At 38.2% G+C, this 16,888-nt stretch overlaps 1 protein-coding gene across 2 annotated transcripts in view; it reads right to left on the bottom strand.

Moving 5' to 3' along the window:
- Positions 1-9,646: 9,646 nt before the first annotated feature.
- Positions 9,647-16,888, bottom strand: part of PANK1 (pantothenate kinase 1) — a 48,790-nt gene continuing 41,548 nt past the window's right edge. For both annotated transcript variants that reach the window (XM_090277990.1, XM_090277991.1), the window contains exons 6-7: positions 13,417-13,542; positions 9,647-11,354 (exon numbers count right to left, since the gene is read on the bottom strand). In XM_090277990.1, coding sequence (XP_090134116.1) covers positions 11,295-11,354; positions 13,417-13,542 — 186 coding nt within the window. In that variant the 3' untranslated portion in view covers positions 9,647-11,294. The remainder of the gene's footprint in view (positions 11,355-13,416; positions 13,543-16,888) is intronic.

The raw sequence follows: 16,888 nt of genomic DNA, 5'->3' as shown, positions 1-16,888 counted from the left end.
TCAATTTCCTAGCTTCTGTTGTTGGTTTCTGTGATATAGTTTTCATTTTAATGTTCATAGTTTTGATCCTCCTTCTCCTAAACAAGTTCCTTTAACATTTCATATAACAGCGGTTTGGATCTGATGAACTCCTTCAGTTTTACTTTGTCCTGGAAGCACTTTCTCTGCCTTTCTATTCTGAATGACAGCTTCATTGGATAGAGTATTCGTGGTTGTAGGTTTTTGCTTTTCATTACTTTGAATATTTCTTGCCAGTCCCTTCTTGCCTGCAGTTTCTTTTGAGAAATCAGCTGAGAGTCTTATTGGGACCCCTTTGTATGTAATTCTCTTCTTCTCTCTTGCTGATTTTACGACTCTCTCTTTATCCTTAACTTTTGACATTTTAATTATAAGATGTCTGGTGTGGTTCTCCCTGGGTCCAGTTTTTTTGGAACTCTGTGCTTCCTGGACCTGTAAGTCTATTTTCTTCCCCAAGTTGGGGAAATTCTGCTTCATTATTTTTTCACTTAATTTTTCAATTTCTATTTCTTCTTCTTCATCTTCTGGCAGCCCTATGATTCAGATGTTGGCCCACTTATAGCTGTCTGATAAGTTTCTAAGCCTCTCCTCATTTTCCTCACTTCTCGTTTCCTCTTTCTGCACTGGTTGACTGTTTGTTCCGACTTGTTGATTTGATCCCTGGTTTTCTTGCCCTCACCACTAGTTTCATATGTGTTTTTGTTCATTTCAGGAGGACTAGCCTTCATTCCTTCCCCGTCTTGTTTAAGATCTGCTGTTAGGTCTGTAAGCATTTTTATAAGCAAAGCTCTGAACTGTGCCTCAGAAAGATTTCCGATCTGCTGCTTCGTTAGATTAGATATTTGCTGTCTGGTCAGCTGTGTCACCGGGATCTCTATCATGATCTGTGCCATCGTGACCGTTTTGTGTTCACCTTTGCTTCCTGGGCAGGGCTTTCACACCTCCTATGCTAGATGGGGCAGAGTCCCGTGCACTTGTCACAGCTGGACGACCCGTCTCACCACGCTGTGGTGTTTTCTGTGGGGGTGGGGGTGGGGGTCCAAGATGAATTCCTGCTATTCACTCTCTGCTGAGAGACCGGGAGCCTCCTCCTCCATCCCCACCCCCTCTGGGCCTCACAGTCCAAGGCAATGGAGGTCTACCTTCCCCAGCTTTGGAATCGCAAGCTGACGGGTCTGGTCTGTAGCCAGGGGTGCTCCCCAGGTGCTCCTCACCTCCACCTAAATATGGGTGTCTGTGCTTACCACGCAGTTCCGCCGCCCGTCGCTGCAGCTGCCGCGGACAGCACAGCTTGAACTCTTCTCCTCGGCTCCGTCCCTCCTACCTGTCTGGAAGAGTATTTCTTCTTTATATCTTTGTTTGCTGGACTTCCATATAGTTTGATTTTCTGGAACTTCTGGTTGTTTCTAGTTTTGAGGTAGTTGATTTCTTCTTAGTTGTGGAGGGAGACACAGCATGTCTGTCTACGCCTCCATCTTGGCTGGAAGTCTCAACCTCATACTTATTAGCTATAATTCTTCATTTCTCCAAATCCCCAGTCCTAGAAAACCACTAATCTGTTTTTCATCTCTAGAGATGTGAATCTGGACATTTTATATAAATGGAATCATAGAATATGTGGTCTTTCGGGACTGGCTTCTTTCACTTAGCACAATAGTTTCAAGGTTCATCCATATTGTAATAGGTATCAGAACATTCTTTTGATGGCCAAATAATATTTACAGCTATAAACTTCCCTCTTAAGTACTGCTTTAGCTGCATTTGATACCGTTTTAGCATGTTGTATTATCATTTTTATTAATTTCAAAATATTTTCTGATTCTCTTAGTAATTTCTTCTTTGAAGCATTTTTTGGGAGTATATTGCTTAATTTTTACCTAATTGTCAATTTCCCAAATTTCGTTTGTTATTATCCAATTTAATTCTATTGTCAACAGAGAACATAACTTGTCTGATTTCAATTATTTCGAACTCATTGAGGCTTTTTTTATGGCCTCGCATATTTTCTTTCCTGGAGAATGCTCCATGTGCATTTGAGAGGACACATTCTGCTGTTGTTGGGTGAAATGCTTTGTAATGTCTGTTAGGTCTAGTTGGTTCATAGTGTTGTTCAAGTTTTACATTTCATTGTTGATATTCTGTCCTTTATGGAAAGTAGGGAGTGGCAATCTCCAGCTGTTGTTGAATTTTCTATTTCTCACTTCAATTCTATTCATTTTTGTTTCATGTAATTTGGGAGTATGTTATTATGTTCTCTAGATTAAAAAATAAATAGTACCCCAAGATTTGCTGATATATTCCTAACTAAATCCTTATAGGTAATATTTGGAAAGTTTTATATTATAAGACACTCTTGAGATTTTTAAAGATCAATCCTCACTATTAAACAACAGTACAAATTAGGTTGATTTGCCTTTTTTATAATACAAATATAATAGATTAGTTTATTACTTGCAGAATGGATGTACTACTAATATTAATTCCAATACATTTATAAGGAAAAATATTTTAACCATTTTACAGTTTCCAGAAACCATTAGACATTTTAGAAATATGTTTATCTATGAACAACTGATATCTTAATTATAATTCACCCTTATTTACTCATTAAAGTAGGTATTCATATATTAGACCAAGTTAGTTCACCTGGAATAAAATGACACTTTGGCACTTCTTAACTTTTAGAACCTAAATTTTTATCTAAGACGTCCTACCTACTCTTAACCTAGAGAAGTTGTTTTCGCATTGTCTGTCTTGGTTTCCTCAACTATAGAAATAACATTACCTGTTTTCCTAGTTTATAAGGATACTAATAGGATAAAACAGCTCATACATGGGAAATTTTGAAAATAAATGTACTTAACACATGCTAATGACTACAGACCTTGCATGAAAACAGTATGTATACTCATACTTTTTGGAAGGGCAATTTGGTAGTAACTGCCAAAATGTAAAATGTAAAAATAGAGTCCTGGACTGACCAACATTTGACATAGCTGTTAATAGGATATGGTGTTGAAAGTACATGTTGGAGCTGAAATAGGGAGTTGAAAAGTTTCTAAAAGCTTCCAGGAAAGAGAAGGGAAAACAGTCCCTCACAACAAAGTTCAGGAGCCAGAAAGATAACAGCTTTCTTACACCATTGGAAGCTTGAGAATAATAAAGCTATGCCTTCAGGATCCTGAAGAAAAATAATATGTATTCTAAAATTCTATACCTTGCTAAACTATTAACTGGGTTTAAGAGTGGAATACAAATTTAAAAATTTTTAGACATGCAAGTACTCAAAAGAATTTTCCCTCCCCACCTTACACTTTTCTGAGAAGCTGTTATGCTAAAAATGGTAAAATTAATCAAGAAAAGAAAATATGGATAATGCGATTTTTCATAGTCTTGTGGAACTATTTGACTTTATAGATTATGTGCATGTAAAAGTTGTTGAAAAAATTTTTAAATACTGAACTTTTTAAAAAAAGATGAATTCTCATTGAGGACTGGTTGAAAATTGTTTGGTAACACTAACTGAAATACCAATTAATTCTGGTTTAATGTTTCGTGTTTACTTATAGAGTATATAAAGAGGCAAAGAGTTTTAATACAAATTTTCTTTTATTTTTGCATTGCAAATGATGAGTACTTGTAAATTAGCCTTTGAAAAAAAGCTCCACATAAATGGTTACACTGTGGGCATCACCAATATACACCTTTTGGAAAAGGAAACAAATAATAGAGCTCATTATAGGAGTAGGTCCTTGTGGCTTGGTTAAGAAGAATCCAGTGTCAATATCATGCATGGGTTCAAAAGTGCTGTGTTAAGCTTAGTGTGCCCTAGAAACTACTAAATGACTGATCACGATGAAGACATTGACAATGAAGATTTAAGTGAATTGTTCAAATAATATTGTTTCATAAAATGAGAAGTAAAGACTTCCGGCCAAGATGGAGGCTTAGACGGACACGCTAGGTCTCCCTCTACAACTAGAGAGGAATACAACTACTTCAAAACAAAGGATAACTAGAAATTCCAGAAAATAAAACTACACGGAAGCCCAACATATGAAGTTATAAACCAGCGGTGCCATTTGGGCAGGCAAGAGTTAAAGAGGGCAGCGCTGTTTGCGGTGAGCGGCGGGGCGGCGAAAAAGCCCGGCGGCAGTCAAGCCCCTGGCAGTGCGCGACCCCAGCGCTGGGGAAAACAGCCACCGCATCGCCTTGAACAGTGAGGCCCAGGGGGGCGGGAGGACGGATCCCGGTCTCCTAGCTGAATAACTGTGTGAATCCATCTTGGACCCCCGCCCCCAAAGAAAGCACCACAGGGCTGCGAAATAGGTCGCGGACAGGCGCCGGTCGCTGAATTGTGACGCGTACACAGGCACTGCCCCCTACAGCCGGCCCAAGAAAACAAAAAGCATCTGTCAAAATGAGGCAGACAACTATAGAAATCCCGGTGGCACAGCTCACCAGGCAACAGATAGAGAACCTGACAGATGAACAGATAAGAAACCTGTCAGAGGCTCAGTTCTGGGCCATTGTTATCAGGGGGCTTACAGAATTCACAAAAGAGCAGGAAAAAGATAAGAAAGAAGCGAACAGATGGTGAGGAAAAAAAAATCCAGAGTTCATTTCAACAAACTGGAATATGGAGAAGGAACAAGCAGTCAACCAATGCAGAGAGAGGAAATGGGAAGCAACAATGAGAGGATCAGAAACCTCTGGGACAGCTATAAAAGGCCCAACATAAGAATCATTGGTTTGCCAGAGAGTGAGGAAGATGAACTAGAACTTGAAAAATTGAGTGAAAATATAATAAAGGAGAACTTCCCAGACTTGGGGAAGGGAATAGACTTGCAGATCCAGGAAGCAAGGAGAGTTCCCAAGAGACTGGACCCAGGGAGAACCACTCCAAGACACATTATAATCAAAATGTCAAAAATTAAAGATAAAGAGAGAATCTTAAAAGCAGCAAGAGAGAAGAAAAGAATTATGTACAAAGGGGTCCCAATTAGACTATCAGCTGACTTCTCAAGGGAGACCCTACAGGCAAGAAGGGACTGGCAAGAAATATTCAAAGTAATGAAAATCCAAAACCTACAACCACGAATACTCTATCCAGCGAAATTGTCATTCAGAATAGAAGGACAGAGAAAGTGTTTCCAGGACAAAATAAAACTGAAAGAGTTCATTAGATCCAAACCACTGTTATATGAGATGTTAAAGGGACTGGTTTAAAAAACAGAAGCTAGGGAGATGAAACAAAGGCAAACTAAACAGGCAACGAGAGTGGAAAAGGAACTGTGGGTACGGGAAGCATATTGGGGGGAGGTCAACAGGGAGGGGGAGTGGGGAGAGGGAGGGAGATGATATAGGAATTGGGGATCATGGTAGGAGGGAATGGAATAGACGGAGAGAGGTTGGGAGGAACTGTATGCACAACTAATGGACATAATCTAAGAGGGGGGACAACTGGAGGGAGGGGGGCCACCAGGTGGAGGGGAGCAGAGGGAAGGGAAATTGGCACAAATGTAATATTTTAATCAATAAAACACATTAAATCTGAAAAAAAAATGAGAAGTAAAAAATTCATTACTAAACTCATTACTAAATATCTCATGTAATATAATTTTGAATTTATATGCAAAATAAATGAAATATTCTAAGTAAAATAAAATGAAAATAAGTTAGTTATGAAACTGTTTCCCCAAAACATCTTCCATTTTCAATAAGGTGAAAATCAAAGCAAGATGAACTTGTCATTCTGTAACAGAACCCTTGGGCTGCTTCGATTGAAACAGAACCCACGGGCTGTTTAGTTAGGGGCCCGATTGCCCACCGCCAGAATTATAACTGAATACCAGAGTTTGGTGAAAAGAAAAAGGATTGTTTATTTACATAGTCCTGCCTCCCCCTCCCAGACCTGGCCAGTCTTAGGAAAGTCAGAAACACCGTTTCCCTACTTCCTAGGCACAGTTCAGCTTTACCAGTAGCTGCCAATCACTCAGTTTTGATTGGGGAGGTTCTTTCTGTGCTGTGGTGCCCTCCAGCTCTCAATGCAGGACCGCCTGGATTCTCAGCCTCCTTGTAAACTGCCTTCTTCCTGCAAACCGCATGGGTCTCCTCTCCTCAAAGCAATCTGGCAAGAGCCTCTTCTTAAAGCAGCCTGGAGATCCCTTCTCCAAGCCAGATGGAGGGAGCCCACAAGAGCCAGAGAGTGAGGGCGTGAGGGCCAGAGAGAGTCTGAGAGAGAGCCTCCTAGAGCCAGAGCCAGCCCAAAATGTCTGCAGCTGCTTCTCTTCCTCCCTGCCTCCTCTCTCCCCCTGCGTCCTCTCACGCAGTGGGTGTTGCAAACAGTTCTGACCATTCACAGAACCCTCCGTAGGCTCTGTCTGCTTCTTCCCTACCAGCCCACAGGCCAAGATCCCTCCCATATTCCTGAGCCTTGGAAGTAAAGTGGATCTTTTTGCAATAATGTTTCCAACCACTAGCCCCAGGCTTGCAAGGGCATCCTGAAAGCTGCTTCCTGCTCCCTATCTCCCAGCTGCAAACTCTGGGGTTTGTTTTTGGACCCCCATTTCTGTAACAATTCCTCAAAAGCCAAAGCCATAACTTATTCAATTTGTATTGCATGTCCATCTAAAAAGTCCTTCTTCTCCCTCTCTATCACATCACTCTGTTTCTTTCCTTCATAGCTTTTATCTCTATCTTTTATTTTGGTGTTTATTTATTGGTTTATGCACTTAGTCTATCTCCTTCATGAGAATGTAAGCCCAACGAAAGCAGGAAACTTGCTGTCTTATTCACTACTGAAAGGATCAGATCATAGGCATTCAGTCAAAATTAAATACACAAAGAGTGAATGAATGAGCACCAGGTAGATTCAGGATATGTGCATTAATTAAATCTTCCTCACAAGTTTGAGGTCATCTGATCAGTAGAAGGAAACGTGCCTTCTTTACAAACAGTTCTTAATAGTAATGGAGTTTATGGCGCTCAGTGGGTTGAAACCTTTCTACACACTGAATTGAATCATAGTCGAGTTGTTAGCTTTTAGTAGCTTTGTCCTGTGGGAAAATTCTCCAGAGTTTATATAATCATCTTAGTTACAGAGGAACGTGGTCCATCAAGCAGATTTGGCACGATAGAGGAAATAAAGTACACATGATAATGGAGTGGCACTATGTATCCAAAAGCACAGTAACTGGTTTACTCATTGACCTCAATAGGACATTTTGCTCGAGTGTCACTTTTGAGCCAGATTAATTCTAGTTTCACTTTACCTGGGAACTCTTTGATGGCTCCACAGTGGCTACAGAAAAGACCAAAATCTTCATCATGGAATGTGAGACCTTCCATAATCTGTTTGGTTTCCTCTCTCCCAGTATCCGGTTTCTCTCCCACTAACGAGGCCCTCGCTGATGCAGTGTCCAGTTTCCTGAATGAGCCAGGCTGTTTGTCCTCGCAATGCTTCTCTCGCCCTGCCCTGTGCTTGGGAAGCCCACCCCTCCTCAGCACTCTGTGGTCTCTACCTGTTGCTTAAGACTGAAAACTTTTCTAGTCCCCTCCTAAGGAAGCAGCCAATCCCTCGTTCGAGTACAGCCTTGCACCCTCCCTTAAGGACTTTGTAAAGGACCTTATCCACAGCTATGCCGAAAATTGCATTTCCCACCGTTCCTCCCGTTGTTTTCTTCAGGCACAGTGGCCTCCTTGCTCTTCTCCCAAACCTCCGTTCTCTTTTGCCAGGAGTTAAAATATTTTCTGCCAGGTGTTTATAGCGTGTGTTCCCTACTCCATTTGAATCTACTCAAATGTCGCCTCCTAAGAGATGTTGTCTTTGATCATTCAAACCAAAGAAGTTTCTCCCCTTCTCTCACTTTCTAAACAGAATTGCCCCTTACCCTACCTTACTTTCTCTTTGTAGTACTGACCTAATATTTTATTATGTAATTAAGAATGTATCTGTCTTCCCTTCTAGGAATGTAGCCTCTGTGACAATGGGTCTTCGTTTTGTTCACTGCTGTGAATACTTGTGAATGAATACATGAATAAATGACACCTGAAACATCTTCTTACCCTGTTGGCTTTAAGACTCCTGCCCTCCCCTTGCTGGACAGCAGGGGTTGTATCCGTCTCCTGAGTTCCTTCCTGGCAAAGAGTAACTTCTTAAGGTTCCTTCTGTGATCGAATGATGTCAAGTGTAAATTCCCTGTAACCACATGCATACAAAGGCACTCTGAACCCATACATATCTCACAAGCTGAAGTATACAGCTATGTTTCCACAATCTCTTTATTGGAAAATCTTGGGATCAGATGTACTTCAAAATTCACAATCATTCACCACTTAACGCCCCTAGCAATGTCTGGCACAGTACCGTGTAATCAAATATAGTAACAGCTTTGCAACAAAACATGTGAAGAGTCCTGTAAAGTGTGATAAATAATGCTCAAGTTAACTTTTTCTGTCAGGTGAATTATCAAGATAAATTTGAAGAGTTTGGGATCTGGAATTGTGGGTGAGGGCCATAAAAAATGTACTAGCACATGGAGATCTGTGAAGTACCTCCGGGCTAACATAAGTTCCCCACATCCCAGAAGGCTAAAAAGCACTGATTTAACGCATTAGTTTAAAACATCTATTTTCTTTTCAATATGGCTAACATTAATGAAGCATTTATTATATGTCAGCCCTTGTGTTAATCTCTTTAAATGTGGAGGTAAAAACTATTATTTGCCCCATTTTATGAGTGACTAAACTAGGGTTTAGTGAGAGAGTTAGCGCCTTGCCTGCACAGCTAGCCAGTGGCTGAGCTGGATCCAAATTGAAGCTGTCTTGTAATCAGAAGCCATGCTCTGGACCATCTGACATTCCTGACTTCATACAGCTCCAGATAAAAATTCTTCTTTCTTCCCCAGTTACCTCATGATGTTGAGACAAAGGAAATGTCCTGTAATTCAAGTAAATGTAAAAATCCTCAGGCTACAAGTCCCTCACTGCAAAAAAGAAACAGGCTGGCTATATGTAGGCAACATTTAACTGATATTTGTATAACGGAATAATTTATTTCCTTAGCTAAACCAATATTTTAAACATTGTTAATGACAGATCAAGTGATTCCAGAAAATTAACAAAATTATTTAGTCACACCAACTTGCCCTGATTTCTTTTGCAGAACCATGATCCAAGGTGTGCTATTCCCTGACAGATGAGAGCAGGAATGACGGAAAAGAACAATTAAAAAAGGCACTAGCATAGGTAATATGTAGATTTTTACACCTACCTTTTTCCAAGAATATCTCAGTTGTTTGAATTTTTTAAAGCCTGGTGGAAGTTGGTAAAATGTATTTGTGATGACCAAATTCTGAAACTCTTTGAGCTACCAAATATAGTAGTGATATTTTGGGAATAAGAAGTTAATTGTATAAGAATAAGAAAACTATTTGTAAAAAAATTCCCATGTAGAGCTGTAGCTTCAGTTGAAGACACAGTGTTTTGGACTTTACCATACTCATGTGACAGCTTCAAATTATGAAATGCAGAGTAGCAAAAATACAACACACATTCATTTTATGGTACAAAAGCAGATCATATGAACATGAAGATTAGGAAATGAAAGTAACAGGTACACTAAAAATATCGCAACAGAAACAGGCTTTATTTCAACCAGACAAGTGAATACTTCAATTAACATCAACTTCTTCAAGACTTGACGATATGGAAATTAAAGGTGGTGCTCAGAGGCAGAGAAGGAAAGCTTCATCATGGAGCAATGCACTGCCCTTGCAAAATCCCTTTCAACGATATGCTCAATTCAAAATATTAATTAGTTAAAAATTGTTAGGTCACATATATTTCAATGTTCATCTAAGATTCACATTTGAAAGTTACCCATCAGTCACAATGATGTCTTTTTAATATATATTTTTAAAGATTTTATTTATTTAGTTTTATAGAGAGTGGGGAAGGGAGAGAGGAAGAGAGGGAGAGAAACATTGATGTGCGAGAGATACATCAGTTGGTTGCCTCTCGCAGGCCCCTAACTGGGGACATAGCCTGCAACCCAGGCATGTGCCCTGACCGGGAATCGAACCAAAGAACCTTCTGGTTCACAGGCTGGCACTCAATCCACTGAGCCACACCAGCAGGGCCCAATGATGTCTTCTAAGAAGAAAAAATATGTATCAGTATCATAATTTTTTTTAGAAACTGGGATTGAAATACAGTTTTTAGTTTAAAATATTTCAAATGAAAATAACTCATTATTTAGGATGAATTGTTACAAAGATCCTAGGTATATACATGTACAAAACAAAAAGGTATTACTACCTGACACCTCAATCCACGACTTCTAAATCTCCCAATGTGAACAGTTAATCTGGGAGACTTTGTCTGGTAAATGTCAATGTCTTGCATAAGGATTTGCTGCCATTCGTATGTTGTGTATGGATGAGGACTTTTCATCATAGAACATCTCAGTATAATAACCTAACATATAATAAATCCAATAAGATACTGTATATTTATAAGGGATATGACAAAACTACATATAATTTTCAACTTTTGTCAGGTTCCTTAAATTCACGAACACTTTCAGAGTTTCCCCTTTGAGGGCACTTTTGAGAGCTGTAGGTCTTGTGTTTAACTTTGTATTGAGTTAGAGAGCACCTTGATTAATATGAACAATTACAGTAAAGGAAGGTATGGTGGGGAAGAGGAGTCATCCAAGGACAGAGACAGGGGGGAAGACTCTTTTCTTAAGACAGTCAAACAGAAAAAAACAAGACAATAAAAGATAAACAAACAAACAAAATAGTGTTCACAGTAAAACATGCCAGATTTGTAGTTTCATTTGAAACCAACAGCAAATCATGAAACGTCATGAAAAATATAAGTAAAGGTAAAATCTCCTAGAGTAATTACTAAATGAATTTAAAATTACCACACTGATCAGTAAACCCCAGAAGAAGTATAAACAGCACTTAAATTTCAGGTCCTTCTTAAACATCATACAACTTTTCAAAGTTAATGCATAAAATTGGTAGGTTTGGCCACGCTGCACAAAATGTTTTTCTTAAAAATTCAATATACAGAAAAAACTCTTGTATTTTCCATTTTGAATCATAAGCTCAAAACTCAAGAGTAAAAGATCAGCTAGAAGGATTTTAAATTATTTACAAATCCAGCAGGTACATCTGCCATGAATGGCTTGGCTTCCGACCCACAGTGGATTCCACCTTCTCCAGCAGCAGTTCTCAGGCCTCCGTCCCATCTGTGGCTCGCCTCTACTGGTCATCAGTCATTTTGAACAGTTCCAACAGTGCCCCAACAGCTCCAAAGTAACCCTACAAAAACAGTGGGGGAACGGTATGACTGTCTCTGTACTTAGCCAAATACCTCTTGTTTTTAATAACTCTAGGAATGCTGCCCCCCTAATCGGGTAGCTAAGAGAAATTTAAAACCTTAACTCTGCCATGAAACATGGTGGGATAATAACCATAAAATTTATTGGCTATGGATTTGTTTATACATATTAAACAAGTTCACTGATGTAAAGTACTTTGAAAAATGACACACAGTGTGTGCTATGTAAGTACTGTGCATTGTTAGTATTATAATTCTTTCTTTTCCTTATGTGCCCCAGGCATGAACCAGGTCTGGCCACTGATGTGGGCATCAAGCTAGGATGAAGAGCCCCAAGAGAATCTGGACTCAGGGTTGCCAGATAAAAGATAGATGAGTGCCAGATAAACTAAGTATGTCCTGTATTTTTAATCACTAAATATGGCAACACTAGCTAGACTAGAACTAGGGTTTTCATTTCTCATTTTAATTATTTTTTTAACGCTGTGGTGATTCTTTTTCAAACAAAATCTTATGTGGAAAATCAATAAATAAGCAGATAAAAAGGGAAGGAAAGTGAAAATTATGGCACTCCATTTCCCCGCCCCCCACCAATTATACCACTTCATGCTTTAGGCTTGCTTAAAAAAGAAAAAAAAGAAAAAAAGGCTTTCTTTAGTATTAATTTCTATCATTGGGCCTTAACTAATTATATTTAAGTTCCTATTGCTTTGTGCTTAAATCAAAACAAAATAGGGGCTTAAAGAGATCTAAATAACTTACTAATCCATCAGCAACTTCCAAGTAAATAATTCAGTTTGGCAATGAGGGAAACACCACAGTAGTTATTTGTTACAACTAAAATTTATGATACCAGTTCTCTCATCATTTTTTATGCTGCAATATACACAAGTGATTAGGTGCCACCTGTGATAAATAGCTGCTCTCTACAGTACTGAATTTAAAGGTGAGGGTAGAGGGTGGCGAGAGAAGGGTGTCCCTCACTCACTCTCAGAAACCTCTGACTTGCACCAGTGTAAGAATTCGATATCAAGGGACTCCAAATGAACCGATGCTCTGCATTTCCTCTGAAAGCAGGCTGGCTGGCTGATGATGTCCAGGTACACCAGGTGATCTCTTAGGAACCTAAGCCCTTCCGTTCTCACCAGCTGAGCTGTTTATTTGCAAAAAGTCAGCTGTGTTTATCTTCAAATTTACTTCTGACAGTTTAATTGTTAGTGTAATAATCTAATTTAATTACATACCAACTCAACTGATAAGAGTATAAAATAGTCACTCCTATAAAAATCCAGTTAAAGTCTTGAAGAAGATTGAAAAAAACTAAAAGGTGCCGTAGTTAATACAAAAAGCTGCTGAGAGAGTAAATCTTAAAAATTCTCATCATAAGGAAAAATAATCTTTGTAACAATGTATAGTGATGAATAACTAAACTTACTGTGGTAATCATTTTGTAATATATACATATATCAAATCTTTATGTTTTATACCTAAAACTTATACAATGTTATGTATCAATTATATCTTAACTTAACTGGAACCAAAACAAAACAAAGATTAAAAGTTAGTCACAAACATTGCTCTTCAGGTGGGTGCCACATATGAAAGACTGAGGGGAAAACCTACAATCCTACAACCAAATTGCTTTATAAGTGTCTTTAACTTCTTGATCCACTTTAAAGAAACAAATCAAAAAAAGGTGAATAATATAAAAAAAATTATGAAAAATGAGACAACTACGGAGCTCCAATCAGTAGAACTCATGCTCAAAAACAGGTCTTGGTCTGACATCAAAAAGCTGGTGAGTGAATGAACATTTTTACATTTGTGTTAAAATAAAATGGCTAGAGTAGGGAGATCTTTTTTAACGACTATGAATTTTAACTGACTTTTTAAATTAACTAAATACCAGCCCTGATTGTTGGATAAGAGAGCTTCTATTTTAGATATTGTTATTCTTTATCCTCTGCATAATAAATGCAAATGAAGGGACCCACTCATATGCTAGACAAACCAAAAAACTTCCACAGAGTAAGCTCAACTTACCTCATGTTCCAAAAACAGAGCTTTTAGCTGTCCTTTGGACCAAAAATCCATGGCATATGCTAGTAGCTTCATGGAGACCATATTGATTCTGAGAAAATTCCCAACAAATACAACTCTGTCAATATTCTGGAAAATAAATAAATAATACTTGAACCATGGCATAAAAAAATGGCGTTTAGCAAAGACCCAATGTTCCACATATTAATGTACTCCCAAAATGCTGCCAAGTAAACTTTTTTATTAAATGTGGAATTATTTCAGCATTTCCAGGATGAAGTTGAGCAAACCTCAGAGTGCATTCCACAACACAAGAGGAAGAGATTTTATTTGGAGGAAGCAGGGGCTGACATTAGGTCTATTTGCAAGTATTATGTTAGGTTGCCTTAAGTCTCATAGGAAATTGAGCTCCCAACATTCATATATAAAATTATAACTGGAGTTTTAAGTTCAGTTAAATATGCTTGTGCATTTTTTCAATCCTCCAAACTTCCAACTACAAAATATTACTATAACCAACAAATAAGTAAAATGGCCATGGTATGGGTTATTTCTAACGCATTTGCTCAGTTTGCTCTGTGCCAACATTGGGAACAAAAAGAAACAACATTCTCTACTTTTAGAATATGGGGTGGAATATACTGTTTGGTCCATACATGGGTTAAAATATGGCAACAACAACAAAAAAAAACCACTGATATTTTTGTTGTCATATATACAGATTTGTACTCTGAACAACACACAACACTGAGGTAGGCCTGTCTGTCATGCAGAGGCTCTCACCACTCACTCAAGAGCCAGGTGCTAAGGTCACTCATATCAAAAAGAAGGGAGCCTTGGAAGCTGCCATTACTTTCCGTTCAGTCGATCAAGAGTAACAGACTGAGAGGTGGCCAAAAACACTCAAAATAAGAAACTCAAAATAAAGAGCAATTTAAATTTGGAAGTTTCACCTTTTCCCCCAAAATAAGGGAGTCCAAGATAGGGCTTACTCAAAACTCCAGTCCTGCATTATTCAGGTAGAAAGCCAGAGGAATAATAGAAGTGGCATTAAAAGCTGGTGGACATTCCTTATTTCGAACAAATCCCAGGTAAGTGAAAAATATAAATGTTAAATTAAAAGAGAGAGAAAAAAGAAAAAAAAAAGAGACTAGAAGAAATGTGGGGGGATTCTTTTCAAAAATAATGTTGAAGTAGAAATGGGTTAATACTCAGAATCCATAAAAAAAAAAAAAGACATATATTTACTTTAAAAAATCAAATATTTATTCCAGGGGACCCATGAACAAATCCAAATGGAAAGCAATTACCAGAAGATATTTCCAGTACATAACATAAAATGTATTATTTATCTACAAGTCAATAAGAAAAAAAGATAAACAATTCTAGAAAAATGCATGAACAGTATTGACATTGATAGTTCACATACACACAAAAGGCGAAATAGTTACGACTATTAAATAGATAAAAAAAAACGCTCAGCCTCACCTATAATAAGATACAAATTAAAACCAAAATAAGGTAGCATTTCTTACCTATTAGATTGAAAAAAATAAAAAGGTTTGATAACATTCCGTGGAGAAACTTATACTCTGCTGGTGGGAAGTTAATTAGAACTTTCTCCATCAGTCAAAATTACAATCAACACATCCTTGATTCAGCAATATCCCTTCTAGGAATTTATCCTATAGGTATAATTCCATGTATACAAAATGGTGCATGTGTATATGTGTGTATAAAATCAATTTTTAAAAAATAATAGCAAGGCCTAGAAAAACCTAAATATCATTAGGAAAATGATCAAATCTAGAATAGCATATCTATATGTTAGGATGTTATATGGCCATTAAGAAAATGAAGCAATTCTAAATATATCTATATGAGTAATCTCAAGATGTATTATCATGTAAAGAAACACAAAGCAACATTTCCTGAAGTGTATATTAAAGTATGTAGGGTAGACTAATATATAATGTCTGGAATTTGCTTTCTAATATTAGAGCAAAAAAGAGAGGAGGAGGAAGAAAACAGAGAGGTGAAACATTTATGCTAAAGTCTTATTAACTGCCGAGTCTCAGTTGATTGATACATTAGGATTCTTTATACTCCTCTCTTCTTTATGTATGTTCACCAATTTCATACTAAAAGTTTGATAAAGAACCAAAGCAAGAGGTAGAACAGTATGTAGAAGATGAATGGCTTGGCATGTGATTATATCTCAGTAAAACTGTTGTTAAAAAAGAACGTTATACAGAACTTGCTTCTTTGGAAAGGATATATTTATCCTATACTGCATGCATGTAGAGTAAAAACAAACAAACAAAAAAACTGAAAACAATGGCTCCCTCTAGCAAGGTTGACAGAGGGCCCACTGGTGGACATGGTGACCCACTTCCCTATTTACCTTTCTGGTGTCTTCAGAACTCAGTATTATGAGTTTGCATTCTCTCTTCAATAAAATGAATAAAAAATATTTAGGTGATGGAGAAGCATTTCATGTCACCCCAAGAGGCACAGTAAAAAATATTTTAGATTTAGTTGAAATTAAAGGTTCTCCGATCAGTGACTCCAGGGAGCAAAGCCCTGATGGAAGAGCCAGCATCACTGCTCTGGGAACAAGTCATGTCACCAGTCCCTGGCGTGTCCACAGGGAGCCTGCCCTAGCAAGCCACCAGCTAACAGGGCTTTTGCCTGAGGTGATTGGTGGGATTCCTCTCATTTCTCCAACTTTACAGAAATCTCTGAAATAGTCACGTAAGCTAGTGTGGAACATTTTCCAACAGGCACTTTTGCTAGGTTATAAAATATATGATATTGAAGTTGAAATCAAAAGTTACAAATAAAATCAGTTGTCTTCCCTCTCTAGTGATTATGATACCTGGAAAAAAAAGATCCTGCTGGCTCACTCAAGCTCTGTGGAAAGCAGGTAAAAGGGCATTGATTGCTCTTTTCCCATTGAATTGACCTTTGAGAGTCTGTGAGTGCAGCCAACTATGCACATACTAATCTTAGGGCTTGTTTGGTTACTTGGAAAAATTCTCTTTAAAGATTAAGGTAAAAAAACAACAACAACTCTGTTACAGTGAATCCCATGACTAAGTGGACTTTGGAAAGGCATGTCTCTGGAATGTATTCTTTCATTTAAATATCAGCTTCACATTTAATCTCCATCTGAAAGGGGGACTTAACAAAAAGTATGGCCCTGACCAACAGGCCAGTGACACTAGTCGATAAGGAGGGTGTCTCTCTTATAACCCCAAAGCTCAAAGGCAGGGCCAGCACCCACCTATCATAAAGGCTACCTCACACCTTGTTTAACACCCCGCTATTCCACCAGGCGGGGATTAGCGAGGATTTCTGCAGTACCTATAATGTTCTATTTCTTGATCTGAGTGGTGGCTAAACAGGTGTATATGCGATAATTCATTAGGCTGTACACTTACGATGATTTGAGCCCTCTTCTGTATTTATGTCA

Source organism: Furipterus horrens, unplaced genomic scaffold, assembly GCF_987537825.1.
Source record: "Furipterus horrens unplaced genomic scaffold, mFurHor1.1.pri manual_scaffold_5, whole genome shotgun sequence".
NCBI lineage: Eukaryota > Metazoa > Chordata > Mammalia > Chiroptera > Furipteridae > Furipterus > Furipterus horrens.
The sequence above is the reverse complement of the archived record's forward strand: the minus strand, read 5'-3'. Positions and strand labels throughout refer to the sequence as shown.